At 37.0% G+C, this 21,067-nt stretch overlaps 1 protein-coding gene across 1 annotated transcript in view; it reads right to left on the bottom strand.

Moving 5' to 3' along the window:
- The window catches only part of RAPGEF5 (Rap guanine nucleotide exchange factor 5), a 379,123-nt gene that overhangs the window by 41,118 nt on the left and 316,938 nt on the right, over positions 1 to 21,067 (bottom strand). The window contains exons 12-17 of the mRNA XM_042781600.1: positions 18,790 to 18,868; positions 11,369 to 11,513; positions 9,281 to 9,378; positions 4,824 to 4,854; positions 3,765 to 3,843; positions 533 to 682 (exon numbers count right to left, since the gene is read on the bottom strand). Coding sequence (XP_042637534.1) covers positions 533 to 682; positions 3,765 to 3,843; positions 4,824 to 4,854; positions 9,281 to 9,378; positions 11,369 to 11,513; positions 18,790 to 18,868 — 582 coding nt within the window. The remainder of the gene's footprint in view (positions 1 to 532; positions 683 to 3,764; positions 3,844 to 4,823; positions 4,855 to 9,280; positions 9,379 to 11,368; positions 11,514 to 18,789; positions 18,869 to 21,067) is intronic.

Below are 21,067 nucleotides of genomic sequence, written 5' to 3'. Positions count from 1 at the left end.
AAAAATAAAGCCTAGTAGAAGGAAAAGCTGTATCCAGGCCTCACTGTATCCAGGCCTCACTTCTTGCATCCACCTGAAGGAACACTGCCTGTGAGCTTTTGGCTTATTGTAGTTTTCATTCTTCTCAAAAGGAAGTCTTTAACTATTAAATTGTCAGCTGGCAATATGACTAGTTCAGGTGTTTTTTTTTTTTTGTCCTCAAGTAATTTAATCTTTTAGCAATTTCTCAAGTTAATTTAAATATGAAAATAGGAGGCTTATCTAGAGTACAGAATATGAAAAGCTTTATAATGTATTTCAAAACACTGGTGTGCCTCTCCATTCAGTTCTTGGGGAGGAAATTCAGTATCCAGCAGTACCCAAATGTTGTCATGGAAACACCTCTAGTAGGCTGCTTCTTATTGTTACTGTGGTCAGCCAGCTGCAGACCCAGAAAGGATGAGCTGCACGTTTACTCTGCAAAAATGTCAACCTCCTCCTTCCAAAGACAATCCAGTGAAAGATTAATATTCAATGACAGGATATAATTTACCCCCAGAGAATGTGGCAGCCACCAGAGCCAGGTCCTCTTCCGCATGCTGGATCTTTTCTGCCACTATTTTCAGGATCTCCTGAGCTGTCGTGGAAACTTTTGCCTTCACACTGACATAGGAGTGTTCAGTTATGTACACATGGCAAAAAACTGTACAAGTCAAAAAAATTGTTTGTTAGTCAACAGAAAACGTTGTCCTGAGATACACATAGACATTCCAAATCAAGGCAGCTACCTAGCCATTCTTTTTAAAATGAAAGGTGGTCAGCTAGGTTTACATATTTATGTATGCATGTCAGTGCCTGAGGGTATATGCATATAAATGTATGCTTAAACACACAGAGGACAGAGAAGTTGTAGAGCTCAATAGCAAGTATGCAGTCCTTAAGCTTTCTATATCAGGAGAGACCCACATTAGGCAAGTTATGTGTTCATGTTGGAGACAGTGTGACCATTATACAGTGGAATGTGTGGTACATGCATGTACTTTTGAGAACCTAAAAGCAGCCTATAAAGATGTCTAACTCACAAATTTTTATTTTACACACAAGATTTATGAACAGTGACCGACCAGATCCTGTACACCACATTCACGATTAGAATTCTCATAAAGCTTATCTAAAAATCTTTTGCCTGCATTGGTTTTTGTGTATAGCCTTCTCAATTGCTTAAGAATGACTCCCCTGATGAAGGTGGTGGTGAGTGTAGTTTCCAAATGAAAGTCGCATTGCTAGTCTTTTTAATTTCCTTTTCATTATCTGTTGTGATAATAATTATTACTAGGACATAATCACTGTCAGGGTGAACAGGTCCTGAGAAATTTTCTCTCAGGATTTGAATAGCAGAAGCTATTTTTAATAGCAATGGAGATGACTGACATATTATTTGCTTCTTACATCAGATACTCTGAATTTATAACACTAACTTCTTTAGTCTAGTAGAAGGACAATGTTGTTGCTGTTACGTGCTGTGGAGTCGGCTCCAACTCATAGTGACCCTATCTAACACAGCAGAATGAAACACTGCCCGGCTCTGCACCAGCCGCACAATCCTCGCCATGCTTGAGCCCTTTGCTGCAGCCACTGTGTCAGTCCATCTCATTGAGGGTCTTCCCCTTTTTTGCTGACCCTCTACTTTACCAAGTATGACATCTTTCTCCAGAGACTGGTCCCTTCTGACAACACAACTAAAGTAGGTGAGATTAAGTCTGGCCATTCTTGCTCCCAAGGAACATTCCAGCTATACTTCTTCCAGGACAGATTTGTTCATTCTTCTAGCTGTCTGTGGAATTTTCAGTATCCTTGCCACCACAATTCAAAAGGCATCAACTTTTCTTCAGTCTTCCTTATTCATTGTCCAGCTTTCACATGCATATGAGGTGAATGAAAATACCATGGCTTAGGTTAGGAGTGCCTTAGTCTTCAAAGTGACATCTTTGCTCTGTAACACTTTAAACAGGTTTTCTGCAGTATATTTGCCCAGTGCATTACAATGTCTGATTTCTTGACTGCTGCTTCCATAGGTGTTGACTGTGAATCCAAGTAAAAGGAAATCCCTGAAAACTTTAAGAAGGACAATAATATACATAGAAATTCTTGTTTTCTATATTGCAAATAATAATAATAAATAAATAAAGAGAGTGTAACACCTGGAGAAATTTTATATGCAATTTAAATGGCACCACACAAGTAAATCCAGGAATATTTTCATAGAAATGTAAATGAAGCAAGAGCCAAATTATGAGTTGACACATCTAGAAACTCAAAGTAAACATGTCACCATGAGGCACTGACAGTATCGTTTGGTTTGGTTGGATATATCACTAAAACAACAGCATTTAATAAATAGTAGTTTTATATTTTGTTAACAGAGTTGTAAGAGACAAAAGGGCTTTTCCCTTCCATAGAAAATGGAATTACTGAGCAAGGCAAAGACACAGTGTATAACTGTTAAAGGTGAGATAAACTTGCTTAATAAAGTGAATAAAAAGAGGCCTGGGGCTGTGAAAACAATCTTTTGGAAGCTCAGCTTGGAAAACTATATAATTAAATTATAAGACAAATGGGCAAGGAAGGTCAGCAATGAAGGAATTAGGAGGTTTGATCATTGTGTTTGGTATTCAATAGACGAAACTTTGTGTGATACCCAGAGCTCTGGCTATCCTCGGCATTATATACCAACACTATATAACAGAAGAGGTATCCTCTTTTAAATGTTCAAGAAATTGAGAAACATATTAAATGTTCACATTTAGAAGTTCAGCGCAGGGAGAAAGACAAGTTAAAAGAGAAAGTTTCAAAGTCACAATAGTGGGAACATTTTAATTTGTTGTGTTTCCTGGTTCTCCACTTGACTCAACCTTTACCAGAACAGGAGGAAACCATTGCTACATTTCTTGTTTCATTATAAAATGTTAACGTAGAAAAGCACGTCAGCATCTTCAGAGTGCTAAAAAGGTGCTTCCCCTTCTATTGAATGAGCAGCCCTCCACAGGGGGGTCATGAGCCTTTTATACTAATGAGCACTGAGTGAGGATATATTGGCTGTGGGGCACAACCTTGCTTTGGAGGAATTTCTACTGCACATCCTTCCTCGTATTATTCTTTCCCAGATTTTCTTCTCTGAATTTTAGGGATTGACTCAGCCCAAATCATGCACATTTGCTTTGGAAACGTTCCTAGTCAGTCACAGGGAGAAGTCATCTTAGGTGGGCAAGGTTGAGTCTTCAGTCCTTATTGCACCTTTGCCCCCAAATGCAGGGAGGCTCTCTGCAGTCTCCTTTCCTAACTTCCCAAATTAAAAGCACCCTTGGATCTTTGTTGTTGTTAGCTGCTATCAAGTCAGCTCCAACTCACGGCAACCTTGTGTATATCAGAATGAAACACCGCCTGGCCTGTGCCATCCTCACAACCTTTGGTACATTTGAGCCCACTGTTACAGCCACCATATGAATCCATCCATGTATGGTTTCCCTCACTTTGGATGACCCTTCACTTTACCAAGCATGATGTCTTTTTCTAGTGATTGCTCTTTCCTGATGACGGTATAATAGGATCTAAGAAAACTGCAACATTCAAAGCAAGAAAGGAAAAATCATCATATTTGATACTAATGTGCTTGTCAGAGGGGTATGAGAGCAGCTTAAAGATAGGTTTACATATTAGCATTGGAGAACGATGATTCTTAACTGCTACTCCACCTACCACAAACCCTTGTTTAAAATCATACTCACTTTCATCTGTTTCAGTCACAGTTCCTCTGTGCTGTAGCCAATTCTCCTTAAGACTGAATTGGTGGAAAAGGGCTTTATTCTGTAAGAAGAGGGGAAAGAGAACAATGAATGAATGTATTCCTGCCCTTTGGAAAACCCACAGCTGTTTATAACATGTTCCAAGAGAGCTAGCCAATGTTTTAAAATAAGAAATCCACCCATCCAATCTTGGCGATATAAACTGGGAGTTGCCTCAATTAATGCACATGGGGGTGGAGATCCTGGTCAGTATGGCACGCCTTGGTCACAGTCAGTAGCAGGCAAAAAGCCCTTATGATTATTCCCGGCAACATGTTGGAGAATACTTTCATGATTTTCCAGCTCTGGCTACTACAAACTTCCACAGGTTCTTCTCTGGAAAAAGACATCATTTCCCCACCCCAACATCAACCTTCAAGTTAGTTATCACAATCTGATTTTCTGCGTTCCACATTTTTCATGAAACCAACTTTGAGATCCTTTCACATTTCTGCTGTAGTTCCAGGACTTTGTTAAGAGGAACAGGTATATTACTGTGATTATTCACTTGATGTATCAGCTTCTACAAAACTTGTGGCTGATATCTCATTTTGTATTCCTCCCTCATCAAGTTGAGCAGGGAACATTAATTCAGGCTTGCTACCATCTCTTCCTGTCTTGTTAAAAAGTGCAGACCTTTTCCTTACATTTCCCTATTCTTGGAGTCAAGATTTTGCCTGATTTTTTTTTGGCATAAATGTTTTAAAATTCAAATTTATATCACTCTGGGGATATCAAGGCAGTTGTGAGTCCAAAATTCAACAGGAAATGTGCAGAATGTCATACTGTCAAGGGTGCGTGGTTGAAATCAGATCTGTACGAGCACGGGGCAGCTGAAGTGAAGCAGGAAGGTGCAAGCGAGCTGCAGGCCCGGCACCTGCGTCTGCCCTCACTCAGCGACAGGCAGTACTCATTTTACCATGAAGACATGCCTAGTGAGGTCCAGCAAGGTTTCTGAACTGCATCACTCCCCTTCAGGTAGTATACAGGGATCTGACTTACCTTCCTTTGTGGTGAATATTCATCTACAGTGCTGAAAAGAAAAGGACAGGTCAGTCAGTCTTCATCCCAAACCCGGATTAACACAGTGTTTTGGTGTGCCCCGCCCCTAGTCAAAGAAGCCTAATTTTTAGTCACTGGGCAGAGGTTTTTGCTCCTCAAAAAAAGACAAAATGCAGGATTCATTATTTTCACTATGTGCAACACACTTGACAATGGGCTCTCAATTCAAAATGAAGCAGGAAGAAAATAAGCTATCTATTCAACAGGGAAGGTCCTACCCACAGAAAATGAAGCTGCACATTGAAGGAAGAAGTAGATTTATTTGGTCCATAGAAAGTTTTCATACATCCTGATAGGATTTGAGGTAAAATATTGCCATGGACACAGCTAGTCAGTCAAGGTGCATCTTCTCTAGGATGTTTCTCTGTGTTATGGAAGTGGGAACATTCTGTAGGTCTGTATCTCAGACCCTATATAGACTCTGTCAAGAGCCTTCTGAAAGCCAAATCAGCTCATGAAGGAACCAGCAGGCTGATTTCTCACACTGTTAGATGAAATGTCAAGTGAATGGTGTCCATGTTGTTCTCAGAAAGAAATACTTTCCTCAATTGCAACGAGAAAAAATGTGATGAGCTCAGCACTGGGGCATAAATCTTATTCTAGAAACTAAAGTTATTTTATAATCTTAGACCAAAGAGGCAAGAGTCATGCCTGAATATAATTTCCATATTTTAATCTATTATTTCCTATTTTTAATGTACTTTTTTAATGGAATGTATTGAGCCAATTAGTACATTACATTAATGTATTCAAATGCATTAAATCATTAATTGAAATTCCCAAATATAAAATAAGACTATTTTATAACATACAGCAACTTCCATGTGAGGAATTATTTTGATGTGAAGATTGTCTTCCTCCTTTGGTTTATTTATTTGTTCATATTTTCATATTAGACTTGGACCATGGACATTTATTATAGTATAGACTTTGGGGATAAAAACACCAGAAATTATAGTATTCAATTATACTGCACTGCCCTAATGTGCCCCTCTCATTGGAATTTCTAAATGTATGATTTTGAAGATTGAGGACAAAGCTTACAAATGATTTGTTTGCTCCCTAAAGTGAATCCCCATACACATTACACTGGTAATAGGGTGTCCCTTTATGAAAATTAAGTCCAGCTTTAAGTCTCAAATCAAATCAATAATCTGAAGGGCCTCAGTCAATGTTTTCTATGAGAAGGACATTTGTGACTGCATCAATCTTAATAGAAAGAGTTCACGATGAGATACATTTCATGTTTACTAAATACAAATTATATTACAAATCACAGAACAATTTTCCCTTCAGATTAATTTTGCAGTATATCCGAAAACTGAATAGTGACTTATGTTTTCACTGACTGAAATTAATTAATAGGGAGAGAGAGTGGTAAAATCATGAGTCAGATATTGTCAATTTAAAAGATTAATGATAGATCCCTAGGGGATACTTGGACATGTCAACAGGTATTGAGTAAATAGCTTTCTTTCTTTTTTCCCCAAAACACTTTATTGTGCTTTAGGTGAAAGTTTACACAGCAAATCAGTTTTCCCAATCAATAGTTCATACACAAATTGTTCTGTGGCATAGGTTGCAATCCCTACAATGTGTCAGCACTCCCTCTTTTTCCTTCCTGGCTTCCTCCTTTCCATTTGTCTGCTTTCCCTTTCTCTTCCTGTCTTCTCATCTTTGGTTCTAGGCAGCATTTTTTATGTTGTTTGCCTTATAGTCCTGTCTGTTATTTGGCTGGAAGGTGGCCTCTGGAAGTATCTTCAGTTTCAAGTTAGAAGGTTTCTCCAGGACAATACTCTCTGGGGTTCCTCGAGTCTCCAGACCAGTAAGTCTGTTATTTTTTTTTTTTTTGTTTTTTTTTTTTTTTTTTTTTTTTTGCCCATTCTAACCAGGACCTTCTATTGTGGTCTTGGTCAGAGTGATTGGTAGTAGTAGCCAGGCATCATCTAGTTTTGGTAACAGGTTAGAGTAGGCTATTGTTCATGTGGGCCATTAGTTCTTTAGACCAGTTGCTTCTTTTGAGTTTTCATTTTTCTTCATTTCTATATGCCAGGCAGGTTAAATGGCTTTGTTTAATCTTTCCAAATTGATAAAGAAATCTCAGGGAACCCATAAAATTGAACTTCTAAAATACTCCATGACTCACTGTTGTTGTTGGCTGCCATCAACTAAGGACTTATGTCTAAAACTTGTTAAAAAAGATATATAAAAGGAAGCTTTGGACGAGATGGCTTCATTGGGGAATTCCACCAAATATTTATAGAAGAAGTGATGCCAATCCTTCTTATACTCTTCCAAAAGACAGGAGAAAGGAACATGTCCTAACTAATTCTATGAGGCTATTATCATTCTGATATCAAAGTCCGACAAAGACACCACAAGAAAAGACAACCACAGACCAAAATCCCTAAGAAGTATAGATGCAAAGTACTACCAAACTTAACCCAATGCCACATAAAAAGGACTATATGCCATAATCAAGTGCGATTTATCTCAGGAATGTAAGGGTGGATCAATATCCATAAAAATCAATGTAATACATCACATTAACAGAACAAAGGAAAAGAACCACATGATCAACTCAATCAATGCAGTAAAGGCATTTGACAAAATTTAACACCCTTTCATGATAAAAATAGTCAACAGACTAGGAATAGAAGGGAAATTCCTTATAAAGGGCATTAATGAAAAATTAAGAGCTAACATCATACTCAAGGAGAAAGACCAAAAGCTTTCCCCTTCCTTGAAGTGAAATTATCCCCTGAAGCCATCTTTTAATTAAATAGCAGGTTAGCTTAAAAATAAAGAATGTCACCCTTGAGTATTGTGCACTTTTAAAAAATTATCTACTTTATGAGGCCAAATGGACAACCATCACACTCTAAGTACACATGACAAGTTTGGGGGGCAGTCAGATTAAGTTAATGGAAGTGAAGCAACTAGAACAGAAACAATGAGAATGTTGACACAAGGTGAAGAATGTAACCAATGGCACTGAACATTATGTGTGAAAATTATTGAATGAGAGTATGTCTTGCTGTGCATATTTTAACCAAAAATACAATAGCACACACACACACATATACATAAAGAACCTTCTACTTAAGATCAGGAACAAAACAAGGAAGCCTGGTCTCACCACTGTTACTCTGTATTGTACTAAAAGTCCTAGCTAGAGCAATTAGGCAAGAGAAAGAAATACAGGGTATCAAAAGCAGGAAGGATGAGGTAAAACTACCCTATTTACAAATGACATGATCCTATGTAGAGAAATCACAAAGAATCCACAAAAAGGCTATTAGACTAATAAATGAATTTAGCAAAGTTGCAGGATTACAAGGTCAATATGCAAAAATGAGTTGTCTGAAGTGAGCAATCTGAAAGGGAAATTAAGAAAACAATTGCATTTACAATAGAATCTAAAAGAATAAAATACCTACGAATAAATTTAACCATGGTAAAAGACTTGTACACACTGAAAAGTATAAAACACTGCTAAAGGAATTTAAAGAAGATCTAACTAAATGGAAAAACATTCCATGTTTGTGGATTGGAAGACTTAATGTTAAAATGTCAATTCTAGCCAAGTGATCTATAAATTAAATGCAACCCCCATAAAAAATCCACCTACTTTCTTTGCAGAAATGGAAAAGCCAGTCATGAAATTCACACAGAATAGGGGAAAGAAAGCTCTGAATACCCAATGCAATCTTGAAAAAGAATGGTATTTCCCAATTTCAAAACATCATATAAAGCTATAGTAACCAAAACAGTCTGGTATTGGTATAATGCCAGACATACAGATCAACGGAACAGAATTCAGGGTCCGGCAAAAAACTCATCCCAATGAGGTGGGATAGGCTGGTAGGATGAGAAAAAGGAAGCTATTGCTTAAGAGGCAATGAGTTTCTATTAATAGTCACAAAAAATTTTGGAAACAGATGTGGCACTAGCTATACAACAAGGTGAACTTTATTATGTCACTGAATTGTGAACATAAAAGTGGCTGAAATGTCCGATGTTTGTTAAAATACAAGTTACACTTCCGATTCCACAGAGATAGCAGTGAATCTAAAAACCACAGGTTAAATACTTAGACTTTTAAAATTAAATAATAGCTTATTAAAAACTTGTTTTCATGCACCCAACTTGTTATGGCCCAGTTTATTTCTAATCAAATCGTGTAAAATAAATAAATAAGTCAATAAGCTTGATTTAGTATTCACTCATTTTGAAATATAAAAACAAAACACACTATTTACTACTATCAAAGCTAAGGAATCAAGATAAATCCCAGAGTCAAAGTGTCCTAAATCAGTATTATATATAAGATATCCCCAAATTCTATCACATTTGCTGCTGCTTTCTTTCAATAACTGTAGCAAGAAAATACTTACTGACGACGGTGCATTCCAAGTATCTTTTGAAACTCTTTCAATTCTTTTTCAAGTACTGGATATTCATACACATCATCTAGTACATTCCTGTATATGGTCTGGGGGAAAAAACACAAATGGCAGTTGAAATGAAATTGTCCATTTTTTAAGGATTCAGACTCGTACAATGGCTACCATGCCCGTAGAAAAGATAGAATCCAGGTCAATATAAGAGGTTAAACCAAGTACCAATGAAATCCTGAGTGGCATTACATCTCCTTGTTCCTCACTCAACTGCCAGGCTCTCTCCTAACTGGCTATTTGAAATGCCCTTGTCTATGCCACCTGCCCCCACACCCACAAATACCCATATCATCATTTGGGAAGGAAAAAAAAAAAATAACTGGTTTGTTTGAAAAATAACAAGGAGTTTAGTCCAAAAGTTGGTTATATCAATTTTTAATAGGGTATCTAAATGACAACTGAATGTTTAATTCAAAATGGGTTCCTTCATGAAAGACAGAATCAATTTGGGTGGTTGCCTATTCCAAAACAACTTTCCTTTTTTGAATTCCATTCTGTTACTTCTCCATATTAACCTGTACCCCCTAATATGGCTTCACTGGTCAAAGGAATCCACCTATGTACTATCATCTTCACAGAATCACCTGTGCTGAAAAGATATTGCAGCTTATTAATAATTAGACAAATAAATCAGTTTTTCTAATCTGTGAATGTAACTCTAGGTTACTATTTCACAAGATACTGTTTAAAATTCTCAAAATATACTATGGTCTGAAAATGTCTCATAAGGCATATATTCTCCATATAGTTTTGAAATAATAAACAATGTTCCATTCAAATACTGCACATATGGCACTGGTTAGTTCAAACTGGAGTCCCTGGGACAAACTGTTGATGTGTTTATCAGCTAAATGAAAGGCTGCAGGTTTAAGTCTACCCAAAGGCACCTCAAAAGAAAAGCCTGGCAATCTATTTCCAAAATCTCAGCCACCGAAAACCCTACTGAACCCACTCTGATACATACAGGGTCACCATGAGTTGGCATTAACTCAGTGGCAGCCAGTAGGGCAAACTCTTAGTAATTTCTCTATATTAATTAGTATCAAGTTTGATAGTATGTTTTGATTTACCTTCCTTAATTATTTCATGTGCAATCAAAATTTCCATGACTTCCATAAAATAAATAATCTTAAATTAGCTAATATAAAATTTGCCTTCTAACCATGGAATGTGTGGCTAATTGCCTCCATGAATAACTGCCTCCTTTGTCATGAGACCAGAAGAACTGGATAGTGTCCAGCTACCATCACTTAACATTTCAATCACAGATTCTATAGAAGAATGCTTTATCAAAAGAGAGAAAACACAGAACAGAATTTCAAATGCTCATAGAATCCACATTTTCTGGACCCATGGAGGCTAGATGAATCCCCAAGATTATTGCCCTGAGATAATCTTTAAACCTTAAACCAAAAACTTCCCCTGAAGTCTTCTTAAAACCAAGCAATAGTTTAGCTTGATTAGTAGGGACTGTTTGCTTTGGGCATGGTGCTCCTTTAAGAATTACCTGCATGGGATCAGACTGACAACAGCAGCTCACACGACTAGACAGGAAAGTCCAGACAGTGAGTTTATGTTGATGGAGGAGGAATAATTCAGAAAAAGAGGGTGGTAACTTCAACAACAACTTCAAAGTCATTGAATTGCACAAGCAGAAGTTGTTGAATTGATACACGTTCTACTGTGTATATTTTCTCAACAACATAAAAATAATGTTTAAGATATGTCTTCTACCTTATTTTTTCATAATAATTTAAAAGTCAGATACATACCACATTAGGACAATTAGAATGAAGAACGAAGAGAGAAGTTAATAATTTAAAAGTAAAAAATTAAGTTTCTATCTATGTAGGGAATATCAGGACTCAGAGGTTAAAATGAATTTATATATATTTTCTTGAATCATATCTTGACTATTACAAAAAACACTGAATGATTGTTACCTACAAATGAGATTTTTGAAATGCAAAACTGAAAATACAATGAGTCATGTGGCATCAAAGAATATCAGAAGTCTTATATTACCTTTAAAAACATCTTTGAATGTTCATCTTCATGTAACCAGTCTTTGTACAGGGCAATCCACTGGGAAACAAGGTGTAAGACTTTACGTTTCCTACAAGGAACATCTGCGTTTTCTTCTTTGCCTTGATACTTTTTAGCAGAATAAGTAAAAATGGTTAAGGAATAATATTACATTGTTGAAAATAAAAAATTGAAGTGATCCATTTATTGTTTTCACAAAAATATGCTAAAACATATTTTCAAAGAATCTATAAGCGTCTAAGCACACAGAAAGAAAACAGTATGTGTGAGAAGAGCAAAGGCATGCAAGGGAAAGAACAAAAGTAGACCAAGGAAAATGATTTAAGTATGTACAACGGCAGGTCATGCACATAACTGTGAGACATCACATTGGCAACTGCTGACACAGCTCCACAGGCAGCAAAGAGTAAAAGGGAGTAAAAATCAGATAACCCATTAATCTCAAGGGTGTGTCAAGAGATCTGGCCCTACGACATAGGTGAATAGTACACTTCAATGAAATTTAGATCAGAACTGGGCCACACAGTCCTTGATCCTGTGCAATTCATGTTCCATAAAAGCAGTTATCTCTACAGAAATCTCACATGAGCACAGATAAGTAAGGAACACAATTTGTGATATGATTCAAATGCCCACTGCTCAGAATTTATTTGAGAAGAATTGGGAAGTGTGCAAAGACAGATAAAAAGGACTGGTAGTTTTCATTTATATTAAAATAAAAAAGAAAGAAAGAAAGAAACCAAACAAACCAGAAATTAAGCTAAATGCTTCCACAATTAAGGACAGTTACTAAATTATTACCAACATAACAATTCAAACACAGTACCATCAAATCAATTCTAACTCATATCGACCCCATAGGACAGAGTAGAATCTACAGGGTTTCCAAGGCTATAAATCCTTATGGAAACAAATTGCCACATTTTTCTCCCGTGGAGCACCTGATGGGTTGGAACTGCTGATCTTTTGGTCGGCAGGTGAATGCTTTAACCACCGCACCACCAACAAGGAAACAAAAAAACAATGCACTGCCGTCGAGTCAGATCTGACTCATAACAACCCTTCCTTGGGTCTCCTAGGCGGTATCACTACGGAAGGAGAATACCCAATCTTCCTTCCTCAGAGTGACTGGTGGGTTTGAACTGCCAACCTTCTGGTTAGCAGTCAAATGCATTAGGCACTATGCCACCAGAGCTTCTGAAGGGTTCCTTAAATTATCACATATCCATTTAATGGACTATCTTGTAGCCATAAAAATAGAGCACTTACCATATAGTTTTGAGTAAAAAAGCATTTGTTTAAAATGATCCATTTCCAGCAGCAATGCATATTTCTATGAAGAATTTTATTACATGGAAGACAATATACTTACAAGTTGATAGTGGCTTTTCAACATAATGGGATTTCAGAGTGTGTGAATTATTTTTATTGTACTTATTTATATTTCCTAATCTGTATACGGGAGCTCTGGTAGCATAGTGGCTAAGACACTTGCCTGCTAACCAGACGGCTGGCGGTTCAAACCCACCAGCCACTCCTCGGAAGGAAGGTTGGGTAATCCTACTTCCGTAGTAATACTGCCTCGGAAACCCAAGGAGGGGTCGCTATGAGTCGGGCCGACTCGACGGCACATAACAACAACAACAACAATCTATATACAATGACCATCTGTAAATTATGTTACTAAAATTATATAAAAACAACCACCTCAGGGGCAAAATGATTAAATCCCTAAGAATGAGACAGAAGCTTGGCATTTTCTAATCTGACTCATCGTTTTGTCCTCAAAATTATTTCTGACTAGCTTGGACACACTGAAAATTTAACTAGGAATAGGAAATGTGATGATACCAAGCACAGGATATTAGGTAGGTTTTGGGGTTGATGGACAGGATTATGAATTTTTAAAAACGTTAATATATAATTGCAAAATAGGAATAAATTCTACGTTGGGCTTTTCGAATATTTTAAAAAGATAATTCTGTCACTCTCCATCCTGTGGAAATAAATTAAAGCCATTTTACCTATAAAATAAAATCAGACAACCACACAAAGAATTTGTTAAACTGACTGGCGGTTCAAACCCACCAGCCACTCCTCAGAAGGAAGGCTGGGCAATCTACTTCCGTAGTGATACCGCCTTGGAAACCCAAGGAGGGGTCACTATGAGTCGGATACAACTCGACAGCGGTGCATTGCATTTGTCTATTTCTTCTAGTTTTTCGCTTGAAGGGCAAAATATAAAGGCTTGTCGTACATTATTTCCACTTTGCAAAATGGTCTTTTCTTCTTTTCCTGTGACTATACTGATTTCATTAATATAAAGAAAAAACATCTAGGAAATGAGAAATAGTAACAACTTTTTTGTTGTTGTTGTTGCTGGTAGGTAAGCATATGTAGGCAAAGATATGAGCATTTCATCGATGCTGCATTTTCACCGAGCTCTACAACTATGGATCAGCATGATAAAGCAATGTCAGGGACTGAATCTCAACTACTCTTCTCTATTCATAGTTACTACTGCTTATTCAATTAATCTTTTCTCTAAATCTTATTTATTTTGTTGCTGTTGAGAATATACACAGCAAAACATACACCAATTCAATAGTTATTACTTATACAATTTAGTGACACTGATTACACTCTTCTGAGCCGTGCAACTATTCTCACCCTCCTTTTCTGAGTTGCTCCTCCCTCATTAACATAAATTCACTGCCCCCTAAAGCTCCAGTCTAATATTTCAAGTTGCTGTTATCAATGTGGTCTCATCTAGATGGTTCTTAAAGGAGCATAATGCTCAAAGCATACTCTTTTTTTTTTTTTTTTGCTTGATAAACTATTGTTCGGTTTTAAGAGGACTTCAGGGGATATTTTTGGTTTAAGGTTTAAAGACTCCCAGGGCAATAGTTGCAGGGATTTATCTACCCTCCATGGCATCAGAAAGACTAGTTGTTGTTGTTGTGTGCCGTCGAGTTGGCCCTGACTCATAGCCTCCTTGGGTTGCCAAGGCAGTATCACTGTGGAAGTAGATTGCCCAACCTTCATGAGAATTTAAACTTCTGTGCTACATTCCCCCCCTTTTGATCAGGATTCTTCTATGGAATCTTTGATCAAAATGTTCAATAATGCTAGCCAGGCACCCTCCATTTCTTCTGGTATCATAGCAAAGGAGGCAATTGTTCATGGAGGCAATTAGCCACATATTCCATATTCAATTCCTATTCTGATTCTCCTTGTCTCTTGTTCCAGGTGAGTAGAGACCAACTGTTGTGTGTGGGATAGTTGCTTGCAAGCTTTTAATACCTCAAGCACTATGCAATGAACCAGGCACTACACAATGAACTAAATTTGTTATTAAGGTCCATTAACCATGACCCTAAGCCTCCAAACCAAGGAACCAATTCCCATGAGGTGTCTGTACTTAAGTAACCTCAAGAGTTACTTTTGTAAATGTATCTCTCACACAACTTTTACCAATTCAGCTTTACAGGTATAACTTATTCAAAGTAAAAACAATAATTGGCTGTACAACCCTACCCTTAATGTAATTTTTCTATCACTATTAACCCCTTTTCCCTCCTTCCTCCTGCCCCTGGTAACAACTAATAAACTTTGGTCTCTATATATTTGCCTTTCCTTGTCTTTTTATATAAATGAGATCATACAATATTTATCCTTTTGATTAAAATATCTCCCTCAGCATGTCTTAAGCTCCATCCATTCTGTTGCATGTATCAAGAAATCTCTTGCTGGCTGACTAATAATCCATTGTTTGTATATAGTTCATTTTGCTTATCCATCCATCTTTTGATGGGCATTCAGGTTGTTTCCACATTTTGGCTATTTTGAATAACATTGCAGTGAACAATGGTATACAAGTGTCTTTTTGAGGTTCTGCTTTCACACTTTGGATATACACCTAGGAGCGGAACTGCTGAGTCATATGGTAGTTCTATTATTAGTTTTTTTTTTTAAGGAACTGCCACACTGTTTATCATTTTGTATTCCCACCAGCAAAGGATAAGGATTCTAATTTCCCCATCCTTGCCAACATTTTTTTTCCTTTCTTCAATCTCAGTCATCCTAGCGGGAGTATAATGGTATCCCACTGCAGTTTTCATGCACATCTCTCTAAAGGCTAATGTCACTAAGCATCTTTTCACATGTTTGGTGGCCATTTGAATGTCTTTGTTGAAATGCCTACTCAAGTCCTTTGCTTATTTTATGACTAGGTTATTCATCCTTGTGTTGTTATTTTGCTTAATCTTGCTCTCCTCTCAAGATGGTTTTTAAAAATACTTACTGATTAAATTTGCATTTTTATTATTCTGGTTTACTATATCAGGGTATACACATTATATATATGTATATGTATATATGTATATGTATATGTATATGTATATATGTATATGTAATTTATCCATGCTAGATTATATTGAGAGTAGCCCTGGTGGCACAGTGGTTAAGAGCTTGGCTGCTAACTGGCAGGTTGGCAGTTCAAACCCCCCAGCTGCTCTATGGGAGAAAGATGTGGCAGTCTGCTTCTATAAAGATCTACAGCCTTGGAAACCCTATGGGGCAGTTTTACCCTGTACAAAAGAATGGGTTGCTATGAGTTAGAATTGACTTGAAAGCAACAGTTCAGATCATACTGATATATAAATTAAGGTGCGCGTGTGTGTGGAGGGGGTAGTGGTAAGACATTACGTAAAAGTCATAATTTCAGTCTAATGCAGTGAACGAACATTAGCTAGTCTAAGGCTGTATGAGTTTAAATAATGCTCTTTGATGATGATAAAAGCAGAAAGGTAAGGCATTTGACTGCTAACCAGAAGGCTGGTAGTTCAAACCCACTAGCCACCCCTCAGAAGGAAGACTGGGCAAGCTACTCTGCCTCAGAAACCCAAGGAGGGGTCGCTGTAGAGTCAGATCCGACTCGATAGCAGAGAGTTTGGTTTTTTTTTTTTTTTTTTTTACGATATCTAAGACATCCAAACCCAGAAGAAATAGCTTAAACCTATCAATAATGTTCAGAAATGGTAAGGAAAGAAAATAATTTTGATCACTCCTTAGAAGCTGGTAGTAGTGGAACATGAATGACATATTTACTAAGATGTGCATAAAAATCTCAGATTTAATATGGATACCATTTTTTGTTTGTGGTTTACATTCATTCATGAAAAGGCAGAGTCTACAAATACACATAAATAATATTATAGGAAGAATCCTGGCTTAAAATGTTTCAAATTTCATGGGTTGGATAATCAGTAAAAAGCTGCCAAGAACCTAAATTTTTATGTAACAATTTTGGTCAAAGACTCAAAACATATTTATATTCAAGTAAAGTTTAAGAGATCCTTCAGTGATATCCCATGAGGTATTAAATAATTCACTGATATATATTAACAGATTATGGATCCACCACAAATAAAATGTTAGGATCATAGTTAAAAACAATAATTGGAAAGCATTCAGTATGCTGTAAAGGAGCCCTGGTAGCACAGTGGTTAAGCACTTGGCTGTGAGTGGAAAAATCTGTGATTGAAACCCATCAGCCTGCTCCACAGGAGAAAGACATGGCAGTCCATAAAGATATGGGTTCCATAAAGATTACAGCCTTAGAAACCCAATAGGGCAGTTCTACTCTGTCCTATAGGGTAACCGTGAGTTGGAATTGACTCAAAGGCAACAGGTTTTTGTTTGTTTGTTTGTTTAATTTGCTGCAAAACACACTTTATATTAATTAATTAATGGATGGCAACTCTTTTGGAAAAATGTTAGCTTTAAGTTGATGAAATTAGCTCACAGACAGTTTTCCAAAATACTGTTCAAGAAGGAAGAAGTCAAAACCTAACACATAATGCTAAACTTCTTAGCAATATTCCACTTGGAAACTGGAATAAATCTATACACAGTATTAAAATTTTCTAAATTAGCTCATATTTCAAGATCAGGTTCATAGACCTGTTCTAAAAAGTTTCAAAATATCAGTAGCTCTGTTTATTTATAAAAACCAAACCTACTTCCATCAGTTCTGCCTCAATATGACCCTCATAGGGTTTCCAAGGCTGCAAATCTTTACAGAAGCAGGCTGTCTCATCTTTCTTCTGCAGAGTGGCTGGTGGGTTGGAACCATCAATCTTTTGGTTAGCAGCCCAATGCTATAACCACAGCTCTACCAGAGCTCTTTCTTTTTACTTATAGGATGCAGTAAAGGACAAAAACTAATCACTATTTCTAGTTTACACATTTATTAACAGATTTTACTTCAACTGTATCCTTTATGGAGTCCTAAAATATTCTTTTAAGCAGGAAAGTTCTATAAATTATTTAATAAGAAAAGAATATTAATAAGGCCATTATCATTAGAGCTTAATAAAATTCTGGCATATAACCCTCCTCCTGCTCCTCCTAAAATCCATTTTCCTGAAAATTTTCATGTGGGCTATAAAAAATAAAACCAAACTCACTGTCATCAAGTCGATTTCACTCATAACGACCCCTCCTAGGGTTTCTGAGGTGGTATCTCTACTAAAGTAGATTGCCCAATCTTCCTTCTGAGAAGTGGCTGGTGGGTTTGAACAGCCAGCCTCTGGTTAACAGTCAAATGCCTTAGGCACTATACCACCAGAACTCCCATGGGGACTATAGTGGAATTTTTAATTTGGTTTAATAAAAACATTAAACTTAACAGCTTATTTATATGCTTTTGAAGCATCTTTTTGAAACATTGTGGGACAAGTAGCCCATTTGGAGACTTTCAGTAAATTTACTTCGCTTTGGTTTTTGGCCTTTCAATATTTCTATGCTACATGTCTTCTAGCTAGTGAACAAAACTATAAATAGCTTCCTAAACTGGTCATTAACCTTTCAATCACATCCATTAAGAGAGCATGTAGTGACATAGCTCTGAAAAGCTGACAGTTGATTCCAGGGTGTGGTTTGGATCTCCCAATTGGGGAAAGGCTTGTCTCCTCTAGGACACCTGCCCAGAAACATGAGATCACATATGCAAGTTATGTGACACTAACTGATTGATTCCCTTCTAAATTCACTAATTGTGAAATATTGCCAACCCATTCCACTTCTTGACTCTGGTATTTACCCTGTAGGCCAAATTTACCACCAGATTTCAAAGCAATCATGATTCGAAGAAAACATAATATAAACCATCAAATCTACCCACAATTTATAATGCGTAAACAGCGGCTCTCTGTTACCAGTACCCCTGGTCTATTCTGTCTCATTTCATTTTTTACCTCTGACATCATGACATTAATATTTAACATGTCCACACAGTAGCATGGGGTTGAGTAAATTAAGGCAGGCAGTTAATTCCTAATGTGAGACATCTGTTTGAGAGAAAGATGACACAGCGTCCCAAAGTTAATGAAGGATATTGCCTCAACAGCGCCTGGCACAAGTCATCAGTTGTCATGAAGACAGTGTACGTGAGGAGGAAGTCATCAAGGAGAGTCTCTGCAAGAAAGAAAACAAACAAACAGTAAGCAGAGATTAACAGAGGGGTTGCTGCTTATCCAGACCCAGAAAGTATACATGGGAGAATGGTTGTGATACGTGTTGTTGTTGTTGTTGTTGGCATGTGCCGTCGAGTCGGCCCCACAGGGATTAGAATTTTAGCCACAAAATATATTATTTATTGAAGTTAAGACTTTCAAAACTCCTTACATAGAATGCCTCAAGCAATGATATACTTTTTGTTACAAAGCTCTCTAAACATACACCTTTCATCATTTCCCCCCTAAAATGTAATTTATATTTGTGGGTAAAGATGTTATAGAAAACCAATGCATAGATAATGTGCTTAAAAAAATAAATTTCATGAGATTTCCAAGGCATGCACTCCAGTACTACTGGGAAGGAAGCCTGTATGTTATAATAAATTAAAGATTTGCAAAGCAATTTACCTAAGTCAAGAACAATGGATAATAAAACCCAGAGGACACATAACAGGTTCCAAGGCCATTCACCTTTTTCTCATAAATGCATCTGTGTAAGAAGCTGGAAAAGTGGTGAGTGATTTCCTTACTGCTGTGAAGAGACAGTCCAGTTAAAAATGGAGAGCAAGTATAACATAGCACAACATGCTCCTTCCTGATTCCTTTTCTACCTCTTCAACCAATAAAAACAGGCTTCATTTTTATTGCCTCTTTGCCTTGAGTGTTCTAGGAAAAGCCCAGCTCACATACAGGATGGACCTGCTATCTATAGAGGGAAACTGTGCCCTCCAAAATAACTTCCAAAACGAGAGCAAAGTTTATATGCAGAATGCAAAGTAGTGACAAGAATCTAAGTGGTAAGAATTTAGTTGCCTTATCTTAAAATACATTTTAACTATATGGTTTATGTTTTATGTAACTTATATCCTGGTTGCCAGACTTTTAGTTAATATAAACTAGTAATAAAGTCTAAGAGTAATGAGTTTATACACTCAATAACACTTATAATATCAAAAATCGACATGTTATATATGCCTGAGTGAAAATAACTGCCCAGCACAGAGCTCAACAGCTCCATGTTGAAAACTGAAAAAGAAAACTCTGAGAATTTTTAGGAATAACCACTTAATTAAATTAATGACTTCCAAAATGTCTAAACTGATTTATTCATTCACTGTGTGATAAATGCAAAATGTGACTTACCAAAACACAGACACACAATTTTTAAATGGGGATTTTTATTAAGGTCGCTAGAGAATTCACCTTTAACAGATCCTTGACCTTGCTAAAAGAGTATTTCTTGAGCTTTTTAGGGTCCTGGAACTCTTGGAGATTCTGATGAAAGCATTAAATCCTTGTACTAGGAAAATATGCATACACTAGCATTTAAAGAAATGCTTTATACTCTTCCTGGACCCCTGGGTAAGTTTCTCTGTCCAAGGGCAGGAGTAGTCTAATCATACTATTTCTTCGGACCATAATGTTATCATTTTTTGTCCACTGGTAGAAAAGTTATTTCTGCAAATAATACTTCTAAATCTGCCCCAAAAGTTAGGAGTCCAAGTCAGGTTCAGACCCCACAGTTCCCAGGCAGAGGGGTAGCTGGCTACAGCCGACTTCCTAACTCTCACAGGAGGGTGCCAGTCATTTTCTCTTCATTGGCCTCCCAGATTTAATTTTCTGCAAACTTACCAAATGTAGTCTTATGGGTAGCTCTAACATATAAAATAGGAGAGCTTTACTAATTAGTAGATAGTTATTATAAATTTAAATTACTAATACTTACCTTAAAAATATCTGATATAATAAGAGGCTATAAATGACAGCTGGAGGTCCTGAAGGTTCAATTGGTTAAGTGCTTTACTACTAACTGAAAGGTTGGCTGTTGGAACCAACCCAGTGGTGCCCTGAGGAAAGTATTGTGATCTGCTTCTGAAAAGATAAAACAAAAATCCAAACCTGTTGCCATTGAACTGATCCTGACTCATGGTAAGACCCTATAGGACAGAGGGGAACTGCCCCATAGGGTTTCCCAGGTTGCATATCTTTAGAGAAGTAGACTGCCACATCTTTCTCCTGTGGAACAGCTAGTAGGTCCAAATGGCCAACTTTTGGTTAGCAACTGAGTGATTTAATCACTGCGCACTTGATAACCTTATCAATTCAATAGCAACTGGTAGAGCTTTGTTTTTTGGATGATATATATATATATATATAT

This window comes from Orycteropus afer, unplaced genomic scaffold (genome assembly GCF_000298275.1).
Source record: "Orycteropus afer afer isolate SDZICR_OR568_19922 unplaced genomic scaffold, OryAfe1.0 scaffold00008, whole genome shotgun sequence".
Classification (NCBI taxonomy): Eukaryota; Metazoa; Chordata; class Mammalia; order Tubulidentata; family Orycteropodidae; genus Orycteropus; species Orycteropus afer.
Note: the sequence above shows the minus strand (reverse complement) of the source record. Positions and strands in the feature narration are given on the sequence as shown.